The 14,781-nt window shown below is 38.3% G+C and overlaps 1 protein-coding gene across 1 annotated transcript in view; it reads left to right on the forward strand.

The window, feature by feature from the left end:
- Nucleotides 1-6,404: 6,404 nt before the first annotated feature.
- LOC126818148 (uncharacterized) overlaps nucleotides 6,405-14,781 on the forward strand; it is a 99,758-nt gene continuing 91,381 nt past the window's right edge. Inside the window, exon 1 of the mRNA XM_050545365.2 lies at nucleotides 6,405-7,434. Within this exon, the coding sequence (XP_050401322.2) occupies nucleotides 6,599-7,434 (836 nt within the window). The 5' untranslated portion in view covers nucleotides 6,405-6,598. The remainder of the gene's footprint in view (nucleotides 7,435-14,781) is intronic.

A 14,781-nucleotide genomic window follows, 5' to 3' on the forward strand; every position in this document is an offset into this window, starting at 1 on the left:
AGGGCCGAGTGTCCAACCTTGTGGGTTTTCTCCTGGGTCCCCCGGTTTCCTCCCCCTGCTAAAGACCCCTACGCGCAAGCGAATTACAGAAATAAAATTAAACCATATGTTAGTCTTGAAATGACCTAGTTTGTGTCGAGTTGACGTTAAACCCCATTTTTCTCTCTCTCTCCCCCCCCCCCCTTTAAGATGTGACTTTTGTTATAAAGGTCAAATTGCCATTTGTTGTTCAGTGATTAATAAAGGTGAAGGATAGGAAGGAATCTGTATCAATAACAGCACACAGTTGTCTGCCTTGAACTACACTCGATCTATCTTCACTCTGGAATAAAACAAATAAGAATATGAATTTCAAAATGGGTTTAACGTCCTACTGTTCTGCACCAACTGAACTAGTGAAGATGGGCAAACGCCATACAGTTTGCTATGAGGGAAATTTCGCCCTTACCGCGGCTGTACGGTCTACTCTTTTATCAAATTCAAGCGTGTACGCGGGACCTCTGGTTTTTTTTTCGTTTCATCTGATGGGTAGCAAGGTTAATGCAGTAAATTAAGACGATAAATCCCCATTTTATTTCAATTCATTTTGTCAGCCCCACATACGCCACCCCTGACCACCGTGAGGGGTTGCATGGCCGAATGGTTAGCGCGTGCGCGCGTTGTATTAGGTGATATTGAGTCAAGTGGCGTGGTTTCAATTTCCCAGTTGTACGTGACAAGGAGTAGGGTCGCCCGTCCAACTTCGTGGGTTTTCTCCGGGGTTCTCCTATGCGCAAGCGAATTATTGAAATAAAATTGAACCATATTATTATGTTAATCCCGAAATGACCTAGTTTAACCCCATCTCTCTCTCTCTCCCTCTCTCTCTCACTCTCTTTCTCTGATCACCGCCAGTAAATATCAGTTATTTTTTTCTCGGCTAACTCAGGCAATCTTCTCCCCCGAGTCCTGTGTTGTAACGCGACTCCCCCAGTCTATCTAATGTTTAGGTTGGTGGTAATAAATGTCGGACCTGGAAACTTAACAATAAATTACCTGCCAGTAGCGTGTGGGCGAGATGTGAGCGAATTTTATTTGGTCTGGGAACGAGAAACAACAGAAAACACCATGTATAAATCACAAGTGTTTTGAAAGAAAGTCGATTGTCATTTTCGTTGAAATGTCATCTCAGATTTAAAGGCACGTAAGATATCAGACATTTTAACAAACAAACACAAAAGGGTCTCAACGGTTTCATCTTGAGCTATTGCTGTGGGTTGGTGGGAGTATAGGGCGCTGGTTCTTTATACAGGGGATCGCGGGACCCATACTGGTTTTGGCCCAGAAAATACCCTGGGATTTCCCAGCGTGGTTCAGAAAGGAGGGGGGGGGCTGACAAGGAACCGTGTCTAGCCACCCGGATGGTACGAAAAACGCGCCACTGCGCATGTACTTGTTGGAGTGCATGTAAAAGATCTCTTGACAATTTGAATTCTAATTCTACACGTCACAGCCCGGACAAAATTTCACAGTATCACACTGCATGCATGGGTGTGTGTCCGTTTTCATTTGCTAGTTGATTTTAGAACAATATGACGTGAAACTTCATTTCATTTTTTTTTTTTTTTTTTAATATATACCCAATATCGAACATTCTGAAGGTCAAAAGTTCTCTATTTTAAAGGAGCTAAATGGCTAATATTTGAGGTTCAAGGCATATCATAATGTAACTTGAATGTATATAAACTGATTTACATTTAATCGTTTCTGTTTTTACTGTAAATTTTATTCAGTTATTTTCGGCGATAATCGCCAGAAGTCTCAATCGAATGACAATCTCAAGCGTATTGCGCATGCGTCGAAGACTTTGGATGATATTGAGTTAGAGATTTAGCTACTTTAAAACAAATTTATTACAGTCACCTATCGTGCATTTTTCGGGCAATATATGTGTATATTTTTTTTTTTTTTTTTTTTTTGCCATAGTTTAATTCACATTAAAATATACCGGTACGCAAATTTATTATTTAACATTTAAAGGGCGTATAGCTCTATTTTTTGGAACATTGAAATAGATATAAAATGGTCCCAAAAGCACATATTAATGTAACATGAATGTATGTAAAGTGATTTATATTCAATTTGTAAAAAAATATATTGTAATTTATAATCAATTGTGTTCTTTGAATCACGTGAACAGTGCAAACTGAACAGCAGTCGTTTACGCCTGCTATGTGCATTCTGTACGTTTTTTAAATTATTATTTTGTCGTTTGTGAATCAGCCTTTACTAATTACTTCCACATTGTGTTGTAGGATATGTTTTTTATTTGTTCATTACAAAATGGCACCCGAAACCATGGGTACACGACTCGTGTACTGATTATAAAATGTTAATATTATCTTAAATATTATTATACTAATATTTGTGACTGTCGTTTGTCTGTCTGTCTGTCTGTCTGTTCGGGGTTGGCGGCTACATCTGCCCCGAGTCTGAAATTTCGGGTATAGGGATAGCTCGGACCGGGGAGTAACATAGGCCAGGTGGCGTTAGTCTACCACTTCCGGTTTCGGAGTTATGGTCCCCCGAGCGAAGCCGGTCTGTTCGGGGTTGGCTGCTACACTAGGTCTGTCCCGAGTCTGAAATTTGGGGTATAGGGGTAGCTCGGACCAGGGAGTAGCATAGGCCAGGTGGCGTTAGTCTACCACTTCCGGTTTCGGAGTTATGACCCCCGAGCGAAGTCTGTCTGTTCGGGGTTGGCGCCTACACTAGGTCTACCCCGAGTCTGAAATTTGGGGTATAGGGGTAGCTCGGACAGGGGAGTAACATAGGCCAGGTGGCGTTAGTCTACCACTTCCGGTTTCGGAGTTATGACCCCTGAGCGAAGCCGGGTATCCTGCTAGTCTTAAATATTTGATATTAGGATGCTATAGTTTCACGGCAAGATAACAACATCAACTTCGATTGAAATTGATCAATATTGAATTCTAATTCGTGTTTTTAATTTCGAATATTATGGAAAATATTGTGTTAGAGACTTAGCTCCTTTAAGATATATTATTTAAGAGCCGGTCTTTATATTGGATATTGCAGGCATTTTTTCTCGTTTCTTCAGGCTTCAAATTTATAGCTTGTTTGTTTGTTTGCTCAGGGTTGATGGCTACACTAGGACTGTCCCGAGGCTGAAATTTGGTGTATAGGGATAGCTCGGACCGGGGAGTAACATAGGGTAGGTGGCGTTGGAGTAGAGCTTCCGATTTCGGAGTTATGCTACTTTCAACCCATGCAGCGCCGGGTGACCTGCTAGTGGTATATAAATTTTTGGACATTAGTCAACGGTGGATAATTTCTCGACCTGAATTCAATCTGATGAAACCGAGGCCCATCGACAGGTTTTAACGAAGATTATCGGTTAATAATAATAATAATAATAATAATCGTTTTCTATAGCGCTGAACATTCAGTCAGTCTGACTGTTCTGTGGCGCAGGTTGTATTGGCTTACTTATTTCATCTGTAGTGGACTACAATGTTGCGATATTTTCTCGGTAAATACTGAACGGAATTGAACCATATCCTTTCAGATACTTTGGGTTTCCGTTCGTTTCGAATGACTAGATGTTGGTCCGTGTCAGGCATCCGTTCCGCATCACTGACAAGAGGAAACCACACTGAAAAAATCCCGCAGAACTTTCTTGGCAAATATCGAGACTGACCAACGGGAACTCCTGGTTTGCGAGGAAGAATCCAAGAATTCATTGAGTCAGGTGTGTTGGGTGACAAGGAGTGGGGTCGCCTTTCCAACTTCGTGGGTTTTCTCCGGGCCCTCCGGTTTCCTCCCTCTGCTAAAGACCCCTACGCGCAAGCCAATTTTTAAAATGAAATTGAACCATAGGTTAGTCCCGAAATGACCAAGTTTGTGTCGAGTGGACGTTAAACCCCTATTTTCTCACTCCCTCTATTAGACAAATACCAGGAACAACTAATCTCTTGTCTCGCGTTTCTGATAATAAAAAAATACCCCGACAGATGAAAAATAAAAGAAGGATAAAAAGAAAACACTCGGGAGAATTCGCCTAATTAACTCTTCTGGTTTCCAGCTAAATTCTAAAAACTGTAAATAATAATTATTATTTCATCAGCGTAGAATTAAATTTTCAAGTTATATTTATAAAATGTATTAAAATAAAGCCTTAAAATAGATGGTATCCATAAACAGTCCTACTTTGTTAAAGAATAATTTTATTAATCCTATAATTCGCTATTGCCAGCTGAGAAATTGGCAAAAATATCATTTTTTAACTTCAAATTCCAACGTTGGAAAATGGCTGCCCCATGTTGTCAATAGCAAAACAGGGGAGGTAATTGTGTTGTTATTTCCTGTGTCATATATTTTTAAGGGTGGGAAATAATGCCCATGATCGTATAATAGTGATTTGATAACCTATTGAGCAAAAGACATAGAAATAATTATGTTTTGACTTTCTTAGAAAATTTGAAATTCTCGCTTTAATGAATTAAGTGAATAGAAGACATTTCTTTAAATGACATTTAAAATATACGCCTTATCGAATTAATGGCACAGTCAGGCATTTCTTCGTTCCATTGTGAATTTCCCGGTAGTTCTAATTTGTACAGCAGAATAAAAACAATACGCGGGAAATAATGGAATCCCGATCATCAAGTTGCTATTTTTTGACGTTCGCCAGTCGCAGTTTTAGGAGAATCATAGACACCCCATAAATCATTTCTCCTTCTGCCGGCAAAAAAACGCTAAAACGAACCTTTAGAATATTGAATAAAGACGGGAGTTAATTTAATATAGAATCCATTTCTTTATTGATCTTACAATAAAAATAAAACTAGACTAGACCACAAAAACGTCTTTAATAGTACAGTGAAAACATCTAACATTATATTGTCGCTTCCATCTTTCGTTTAGCTTCACTATTTTATGTCAATTAGCTTTATTTTAGCGGGACAATTTCTATATAGCTGCAGGGACAAAACAAAGCCCGACTTGTCTCGACAAATAAATACTGTAATTAGTGAGAATGTGCTTAAAGGGAAGGAAATGAAATGGGGTTTAAACGTCGTATTGTTGTATACCAACAGAGCTAATGAAGACAGACATGTTGTGCAGTAAGTTTTTCTGGACAGCGGTGTATGTACACGTCGAGCTAATGAAGACGTACATATGCTATGCAGTGCAATAAGTTTGTACCGACATAAGTGCTTCCAATTAATGTACTCTTTACGGGTTAAGTGAGAGGGATGTAATGACGAACTTTGCGTCATAGTTTTGAGATTTTGCGCTCCCTGAAATGACCCAAAATCACATGGTTTCAATGCGGTTTTCAACATTACATGTATAATTTTAATGCCCAACCAGTTTCAAACATATACCGTGGGTCAGATATGCTACAAATCGATTCGATTCGAGCATGTTCCGCACACCCCAATATTACTCAGCTTTTTTGGGGCCCGGACAGGATCTTGTTCCCCATGCAAAATCCTGGATCACCACGCCCCTGGTACTCTTCGCTGAATTCCAACTGCAAATCCTGTTTTACATAGACTACCAACTTGTACACGGGACCTCGTGCCTCTTTCTTGCCAAGTCTCTCCTTCCGGAGGGGGGGGGGGGCACCGGAATATCCAGATAAACTTGTTCGGCAAACACCGGGTTGAAACACGGTATAAAATGATTAGCGAGCTACCGTGGCTCCTCAGTGACAATGGGAAATTAACGGGTCCATGAAGACGGGTACAAATGTAGCGCATTTGGCCCATCATAAATATCTATTTTACGTCGGCATATTCGTGCCACATAGTCGATGCCCTTCTCTGGCTATGCATGGAAGAAAATTTAGAACCCTGTTTTTTGTATAGTCCTTGCACAAATGTTTGAGAGGGGTGTGGTGGGGATGGGGGTTAGGGGCGGCAAAATTTGTCTATCCCCAGCGGCCCTGGAAACCCAACTGATAAATCCCATGTATAATAGCGATGACAAGTGGTCGTTCAATATTGTAATATTTTACAACAATATTGATCGTGTTTCAGTATTTCTCTACCAGACCCCATCCATGGCTTACAATCAACATTGTTCTCTTCTACACACATACCTGTACAGCTTAAAACATTCTCCTATGTTTATATATATAAAGAGAGAGAGAGAGAGAGAGGATGGTGTCTGTGGTCTATACCCTAATCAATAAACTACGGACGATATCAGGCATTCACCACGTGTTTACTAACCACCTCCCGGTCTTTAAACGCTTCATGTCTTAAAGTTTGGCCAAGAGATGGACACTGATTATTGTAATGATTTATAAAGACTAATTAAATACGTACTTGAGTAAGGCTGATTTAATGAGTTAAGTCGATTGACTGACGGCTTGTTGGTTCGGCTGTATCTTACATGAACATAAAGACGGTTGATGGCCATACAAGATCGGCAACACAGACACATCGCTTTCTTCACGATCGATGGCGGCAGGCGAGTTGGGTAAATCCACTTTATTCTACAAATCATCGCTGCTTTTCTTTAACGTTGATTGATTTTTCTTTTTACTTTTCAGAAGGGAAGACGGTGAAACTAAACGACACAGAAACCAGTCATGTCTAGTTATAATACACCGCCGAAAAAGGAGCACCATCTACCTGCCCGAATACCACTGGTTCAAGAAGATTCAGATTCCTCTGTGGGTGACGAATCGGATGACTCGCCCAAGTTGTTCACACCCATGTCTTCCCCGCTGTTCCGCCGGACTGGAAGTGTTACCGACGTATCTCTGGATGTTTTAACGGAGGATACCAACATTAGAAAGAATTCGGTGTCCAACATTAGTGCCTGCTCTACGGCCGAGAAAAATTATTCATCTCTGGCATCACCGAAACTGCAGAGATCGGATTCTGTGAAATATTGCAAATCGGCCAATGGAAACGCGCATCGGTCGAGCTCTCATCCAATGGGGCACTCGACACCGCCTCGAGCCTCGCGGCGCGTGCCAAGTTTAAAACTGAAGCGTCTGAACTTATCGTCCAAGCAAGACTCAACAGCAGAAGCTACTATGCCTTGTTTGTTGCAAAGTGGGGCCACCAATCCTTCGATTACGATTACCCTCGACTCAGACAGTGATTCCGTGTACAGTGACTACCTGAGCCCAGAGATCAACTATAAAAACGATGTGCGTGTTCAGTTTATCGGTGATGACACGAGTCTGTACGGAACACCGAAAGAGGAACTAATCCCCCCTTCACAAGAACCTAACAATGTTACCGAAATTAAACCTAGCCCCACGAGTTATTTGAAGGATCAAATTTTATACTTTTTTCAACCGTCTGATAACAAACTAGCTATGAAGTTATTCGGAAATAAGAATGCACTTATCAAAGAAAAAATGCGACATAAAAGAGTTGGAAATTGGGTTATACACCCGTGCAGTAATTTCAGGTAAGACAACTACTTCTATTTATATTCAATGTAAAACATTTCAAATATTTATTTATTTATTTTTTTTCAGAAACAAAAATATAAATAAACACACACATATTGTATTAATACTTTCACTGAGATTAACACCGTGTTCATGACTGGATTATTTGGCGTGCCACGTGCTTGCTTCCTGGTGCAGTTTCGATTCAAATCGATTTTACCAAAGGCTTTGAAGGAATCTTAGATACTTAATCACATTGACAAGGTTTTAAAAGCACTAAAAATAATCGTTAAATTCTAATTAAATTTGCCATTTTAACCAGGTTCAAAGCTTGCTTAGCTAATCGCTATTATTGTGAGTTATTCATGTGGTATTTTGTCGATTTGTATTCTTTTTAACAATTAATACAACATATAACTTTATGGGGTTATGTTCGTGTCACCAGAAACCGGTACACGTACAATGGTGAAACGTTGTACGGCGTAATGTACATGTATTTCTCAACGTTTTTTCCAGATAAAAAACGTGTTCTTTTTAATAATTATTATATAACTTCATGAGGTACGTTTGTGTCACCTGACAACGATGCAGGTGTATGTACTGAAACGTTGTTACACAATATAACATTGATTTAAAGTAGTTTGTGGTTATGATGTAGATATATTTCTGATTGTTTACCTATAAACTTGTCCTTTTAATCTGGTGTGTAAAAACTGTGTGGTATATACAAAAACTGAATTTAATCGTCCTAGCTGTTCTACTAATAAAACAGTTTATCATATCGCCCTAGTAATAAAACACGAAACATTATGGTATACAAAAAATGATGGAAGCAATGGTTCAACGATGTGCTTGATAAGGCTACAATAAAATATACATGTGTGTTTACGGTTACCGTTATTTTACCGTCTATTTCTTGTAACCCAAATCGCCGACACTGAACTGGAGGAAGCAGGGACGTAACTAGCTCAGAGCAACGAGGGGGGTGGGAAGTGTTCTCAGGGGTGCTGTAAAATTGACTGACAATTTATATCTATATTTTTTATGGTCGACAATTTGTTCACGGGGGGGGGGGGGGGGACTTTTTGCATGGGTGGGGGGGGGGGGAGTAATCGTCCACACAGGTGTAATTTTTGTTTGACCTAACAACAATCGGTTTATTATTGAAACATTGTATTCTATGAAAGCACTCTGTTTGATTTATTACAAAACGGTCCACATTCATATAAATAAAAGAAACTGTTCGAGGAGTTTCAAAGGTTCTTGATACGTCTGCCGCAAAATATCTCAAAAATCTTGGGGGGGGGGGGGGTAATTAAGAACATGATGGTTTGTCTATTAATTCAAGAAATTTCCAATAAACACTTTCTCCATCTCATCGAACCCATTTCACTGCTGAACTTGGCGTCTGTTATTCTTTTTCGGGCTGAATATTAAGCGCTTTATTATTTTATGTTTAGAAGTCTTTAGTCGCCCGACCTCGGGCTTCCCGACATTAATCGTCCCGACTTCTTTAGTCCTAATCTTGGACTGTAAACACCATTTCATTTAATGTCATCCATCGCGACATATGGATGTGTTCCGTTGCTGTGAAATATTTCCCAGACCCAAGTTGAATCTGTATTATTTCTGAGAGTTTTATTAATAGTCTAGTTTACGTAATTTAAACTTTATTTGAGGGGGTCGCCAATAAAATGCATGAAGTCATAATCTGAACGGTCATTCCGTGGGTTGAATACCATTTTATCGCGTAGTTGTTCGATCAGGTGGTTTTTGCGGGTTGTTTATTCAACAGATAAAAAAAACAAAAACAAAACCTGCGATGATTCTCCTACTGACATTTAGATTGATCACTGGAATCTTTTATTGTGGAATTTATTTTAAAGTAGCTAAGTCTCTTACTCAGTATCATCCAACACGATTTATTTGTCAATTTAAATCAACACTGATGTTGTCATCTTACCGGGAAAAGATGAGCTTCTGATATCCAATATTCAAGACAAAATAAACATTTTACCGTTGGTACACGAATTTCAAGGTCCCACATATTAGCGATTTAGCTCCTTTAAAGTCATTTGTATTTCCACTTCTTAACCAATGGTAATATGTACTCAAATTGTTTATTTAACATAAAGAAAAAGAGATCAAAATACCAACGGTAGATAATTTCCCAGTTTGAATTTAACAATATTTGTCTGAAAATGTAAAGGACGATTCGAATCATCGGCTTTAAAATTCGTCTACACATTTTTGTCTTTTCTTTCTTGTAATTTTGATTTTTAAAAGTGGGATTTTTTTTTTCTTCTGTGGGTGGAATATTTGGAATTAATTTCAGCATATTGGACTAGAAGTAAAATTACGGAGTACCTTCACACATGGCGCCCCCTAGAATATCAGGTTGTGGCAGACGGGAACTGCACAAATTAAAAGTAGTAATTTACAAAGTCGCCCAGAACATGTGCTACACGAGGATTAATAATATTAATAACACACCGCAGGAGGAATTTGAATTCCGTATTTTGTTAATTTCTCGGTAAGCAAGTTTTAGTAATCTCTATAGTATTTATTTTTATAATTCCGACAAGACCATATTTATCCGGATATTTCGCCAGACATATTCTGGATTATTGTAATTCTCTGCTATTTTTAATAAGACAGTTGGATTCGAAAAGCCGTTCTTTGTACGGGATTGACTATTATCCCAGAGATCAAATTAATCTCTTTTACACGTTAGCTGGTTCTTTAACGTCTGCGTCCACATTTCTTATATCGCAAACAAATTGTTTACCGTCGAGTGACCGTCATACAGTTATGGCGATTTGTTCTTCCTGAAAATTCTTTTGACACGTGGACAACACGACTACGCTTAATTAGCTAGAGACGGACGAATAATGGACTATTTCTTCCATAATAATTAACTTTTATTGTTCTACTCTGTCACATATTTGTCATTAATTATCAACAATAGTTCAATATAAATCATCTGTAATAATTCTTTCGCGCCAATCACGAACTATATCTCTGCCAATGGATATAGAGCGCTGGGTCCCGCTGTGCGCCGTAGACGTGTATGTGGTTTCTTCCGTACCAAACTATCGCTCGAAAACAATATGATTACTGTTTTTAACTTTCTCCGCGGACTTTTAAAACTCGTTTTCCATGTGCCCGTTTTCGTGGCATTTCCGATTGAAACGGTTCCATTACATTTTGCATTAGACAGACCTTTTCGCTGACAAAAACACGCGCGGGAACGCCGCAAAAACGTGTTTATGTAAAACGGCCCAAAGTTTGAAATGGGCTTTTCTTTCTAGACGACAAATCATGGCTTTTAAACTACTGCTTAATGTCGATCATACCGCTGAACTGTACCCAACAATAACTTCCTTGAAACTTTTAACAATAGAAAAACGGCATGCCTACAATTTATGTAACTTTATTTCCAAATTTTTATCTAAGCAACGTCCTGATTATCTGTTCAATCTTTTGTCTTTCTATGAAACTTCCTACACCAATATTAATAACAAACTAATCACTCGGCTGACCAAAACTTAATATTGTAAAAAACACAGCATCCATTTTAAAGGCTCAAACCTATGGAATTCTTTACCATCTTACTTAAAACTGACCACTAACTTAAATTCTTTCAAGAAACACATTTTAAATATCTTACTGTCAAAGATTAATACTGGTACCTTCTATGTCTGTTTATATAAAAATAATGTACATGTATAGGTAATTGTTCCTTGTTTCACAATTTTATGCCTTTTGCTATTGTAAGTTATATTTTGTATTATGTGTTATTATGTCATCTTCTGTATTATATCTGTCTCTGTTGGTGCTGTAATCTTTTGTATTATTTCATCCTGATTATTTTATACTCCTATGTTCATCCTTCTCCTTTATTTGTTATGCTATCATCTATTGTATTCTATTTTTTCATGAAGGACATGATGATAGAAACGCTTCTGCAACCTGATCCTTTACCCTTCTTCTCAACTAAAGTTATTATTATTATGGTCCGTCTTCGTTAGGTAGTCGGTGCTGAACAGTAGTATCCTGAGCCCTTTCTCCTTTATATGTGCTATTTTGTTAATTATAAAATGTTTTGAATTTGAGTTATCTTGTATTAAAAATTGTCTAGTGAAGAGCACTTTGAGATAACATAACCAATTATTTGGTGAAAACTCAACTATTTTATGAGATAACAATTAAGATGTAGAAGGTAGATATCAATTATTTGGTGAAAACTCAAGTATGTTAAGAGATAATAAATTGTGCTATACAAGGCAAGAGAGAGAAATGGGGTTTAATTTACACTGACACAAACTAGGTCATTTTGGGACTAACATATGGTTCAATTTTATTTCAATAATTAGCTTGCGCATAGGGGTCTTTAGCAGTGGGAGGAGAGAACCCACAAGGTTGGACAGGCAACCCTACTCCTTGTCACGTACAATCAGGAAATTGAAACACACCAGTTGACTCAATGGCAGACCTTACGATGCAGTGCACATGCACTATCCATTCAGCCATCCAACCCGCCTTTATACAAGGTAGTTATCAATATTGTAAATCGGCAGATTCAAAGGTGGGGTATACTACACTATGGAATATCAGAGGTGGGGTATACTACACTATGGAATATCAGAGGTGGGGTATACTACACTGTGGAATATCTGAGGTGGGGTATATACTACACTATGGAATATCTGAGGTGGGGTATACTACACTATGGTATAATAGAGGTGGGGTATACTACACTATGGAATATCAGAGATGGGGTATACTACACTATGGAATATCTGAGGTGGGGTATATACTACACTATGGAATATCAGAGGTGGGGTATACTTAACTATGGAATATCAGAGGTGGGGTATACTACCCTATGGAATATCAGAGGTGGGGTATACTACACTATGGAATATCTGAGGTGGGGTATACTACACTATGGAATATCAGAGGTGGGTATACTACACTATGGAATATCAGAGGTGGGGTATACTACACTATGGAATATCAGAGGTGGGGTATACTACACTATGGAATATCTGAGGTGGGGTATACTACACTATGGAATATCAGAGGTGGGGTATACTACACTATGGAATATCTGAGGTGGGGTATACTACACTATGGAATATCAGAGGTGGGGTATATTACACTATGGAATATCTGAGGTTGGGTATACTACACTATGGAATATCTGAGGTAGGGTATACTACACTACCAGGCCACGACTCTACAACCGGGGTATCAAAACCACGCCAGTTGGCTCAATGTCACAGCTTATGATGCTAACCTTTCGGCCATCTTACCCCCCTCCCCCCACTTCCAGTTTGCGAGACAGGATGTTGAATGTTGCGAAATTGTCCGTGTGTACAAATTGAACCATAAGTTAGATTGATGTCTGTATTCCTTTTAAAGATTAAGTTTTTATAAGATTAAGTTTTTCCTTGAGATTATATTCACAGGCTTAAAAAATATCAGACCTTTGACATTTTAAACTGATATTCCTTAAAGACATTCAGATTTCGCAATATATTTTTATTTTATTTTTGAACAATGATGTTAGAATGGGATTGGGGAACAGGTTTAACCTTTGTAAAACCCACCCCCTATTGTAGTTTAAAAGAGAATTAAAATCTCTCTAATGACATCCAAAAAAAATCGGCTTTCACAATATTGTAGTTTGTAACAGATTAAGAATTACTTAAATGATAAACAGCTGTTTAAAATCATCAAAGACGTTTTAAGTTGTTGTTTTTCTGTCAGAGCATCAGAGCGTTGGGATGGCCTAGTGGTCTAGAGTGGTCTAGGTGGTCGGTCACCTCTGACTTGCGATTGTGGTTTCGATCCCTGGTGTGAGCGTATGTGGCTTGGAGATAGGGGCGTCTTATCAACCTCGTGCGTGGGTTTACTCCGGGTACTCCGGTTTCCTCCCGAGTTCACAAAGCATTCTCTGACTCAAGTTGAGAATTTACTCAACTTTCAATCATTGTTTATGAGAAATATCTTTGATCCAGAAAAACAAAACGTGGCACATATAGGTTCTTATTGATGTATTGGATACATTAAAACAACAAAAGTTTTATAAAGGGCTATATTTTAGTTAAAATAAGGCGAACACTTTTTAGTAAATTCTTAACCTAAGTGACTCAGTGTGTAAGATACTGGCTTGCTAACACAGAGGTTCCTGGTTTGCTTCTTGTGTTGGAGGACAAAACTCCCTGGGATGAAAAACTGAGGTCCCGTGTACACATTGACACTCATGTAAAATAAACCTTGACAGTTCGAATTTAGGGTTAACCCTAACCCTAACCCACAGGCACTTGAAGGGATTAAAATAAAACTTCTTACTACAGTCAAGCAGTAGTAAGAAGTTTTATTTTAATCTCTTCAAGTGCCTGTGCCCTAACCCTAACCCCTAGCACACTGTATGGTGTACACCCGTCTTCTTTAACCCAGTCAGTACAGAATAGTAGGACAATAAACCACAGTTTATTTCTATATATTCATAGGCTTTGCTTAAAAATTTCCCTCACAGGACACTGTATGAAGTATGCCCATCTTCTTTAACTCCATCAGTGCAGAAAAGTTGGATATTAAACCCCATTTCATTGCGATATATTCTTAGGCTTAGCTCAAAAGTCCCTTGACACATGAAATTTAATATAAGACAGAGCTGTAGAGCCAAAATTTCCAACATAGCACACGTTGTATGGCGTACACCTGTCTTCTTTAACCCCAGTCAGTGTAGAACAGTAGGACGTTAAAACTGTTTTTATTTTAGGCCTAGTGAAAGTCACGAACTTGGTGATCAGGTGACATTATTCCTCATTTTTCTGCCATTTTTTTGTCTTGTAAAAGAATGGAATCATTTCTCATTCTTTGATTCTTCTGACATTTCAATTGTTTAAGAAAATCAATTTATTCTTATGTGAATGGCTGATCATATTTCCTTCCTGTTTCTAGGAGATTTTTAAAAGTTTTAAAACTTGGGTGAATCCATGAAGAATTAGGTCGATTTGTTAAAAGACGATGATAAATCTACGATTAAGATTAACTGTTTATAAGATGGGAAGATTTTTATGGTTTCTGACTCGATGTGTATAATATACGTACATACAATCTTTCATTACCTACAGACAATCCCATAAACCAACAGACGCGCATTAATAGAAGACGGAAATAAGTAGTAAGCTTCACATAGTATACACAATTTCTCCTTATTTCATCTCATAATCCCCACCCTCATTTTAACTTTAAACATACATTATGCAAGAGCTAAATCTGCCTATTGTAGGTCTTTCTTTAGGCCTGAAATGTTATATGAACTATTAATTCGACATTTATTAACATAA

This window comes from Patella vulgata, chromosome 4, assembly GCF_932274485.2.
Source record: "Patella vulgata chromosome 4, xgPatVulg1.2, whole genome shotgun sequence".
NCBI lineage: Eukaryota > Metazoa > Mollusca > Gastropoda > Patellidae > Patella > Patella vulgata.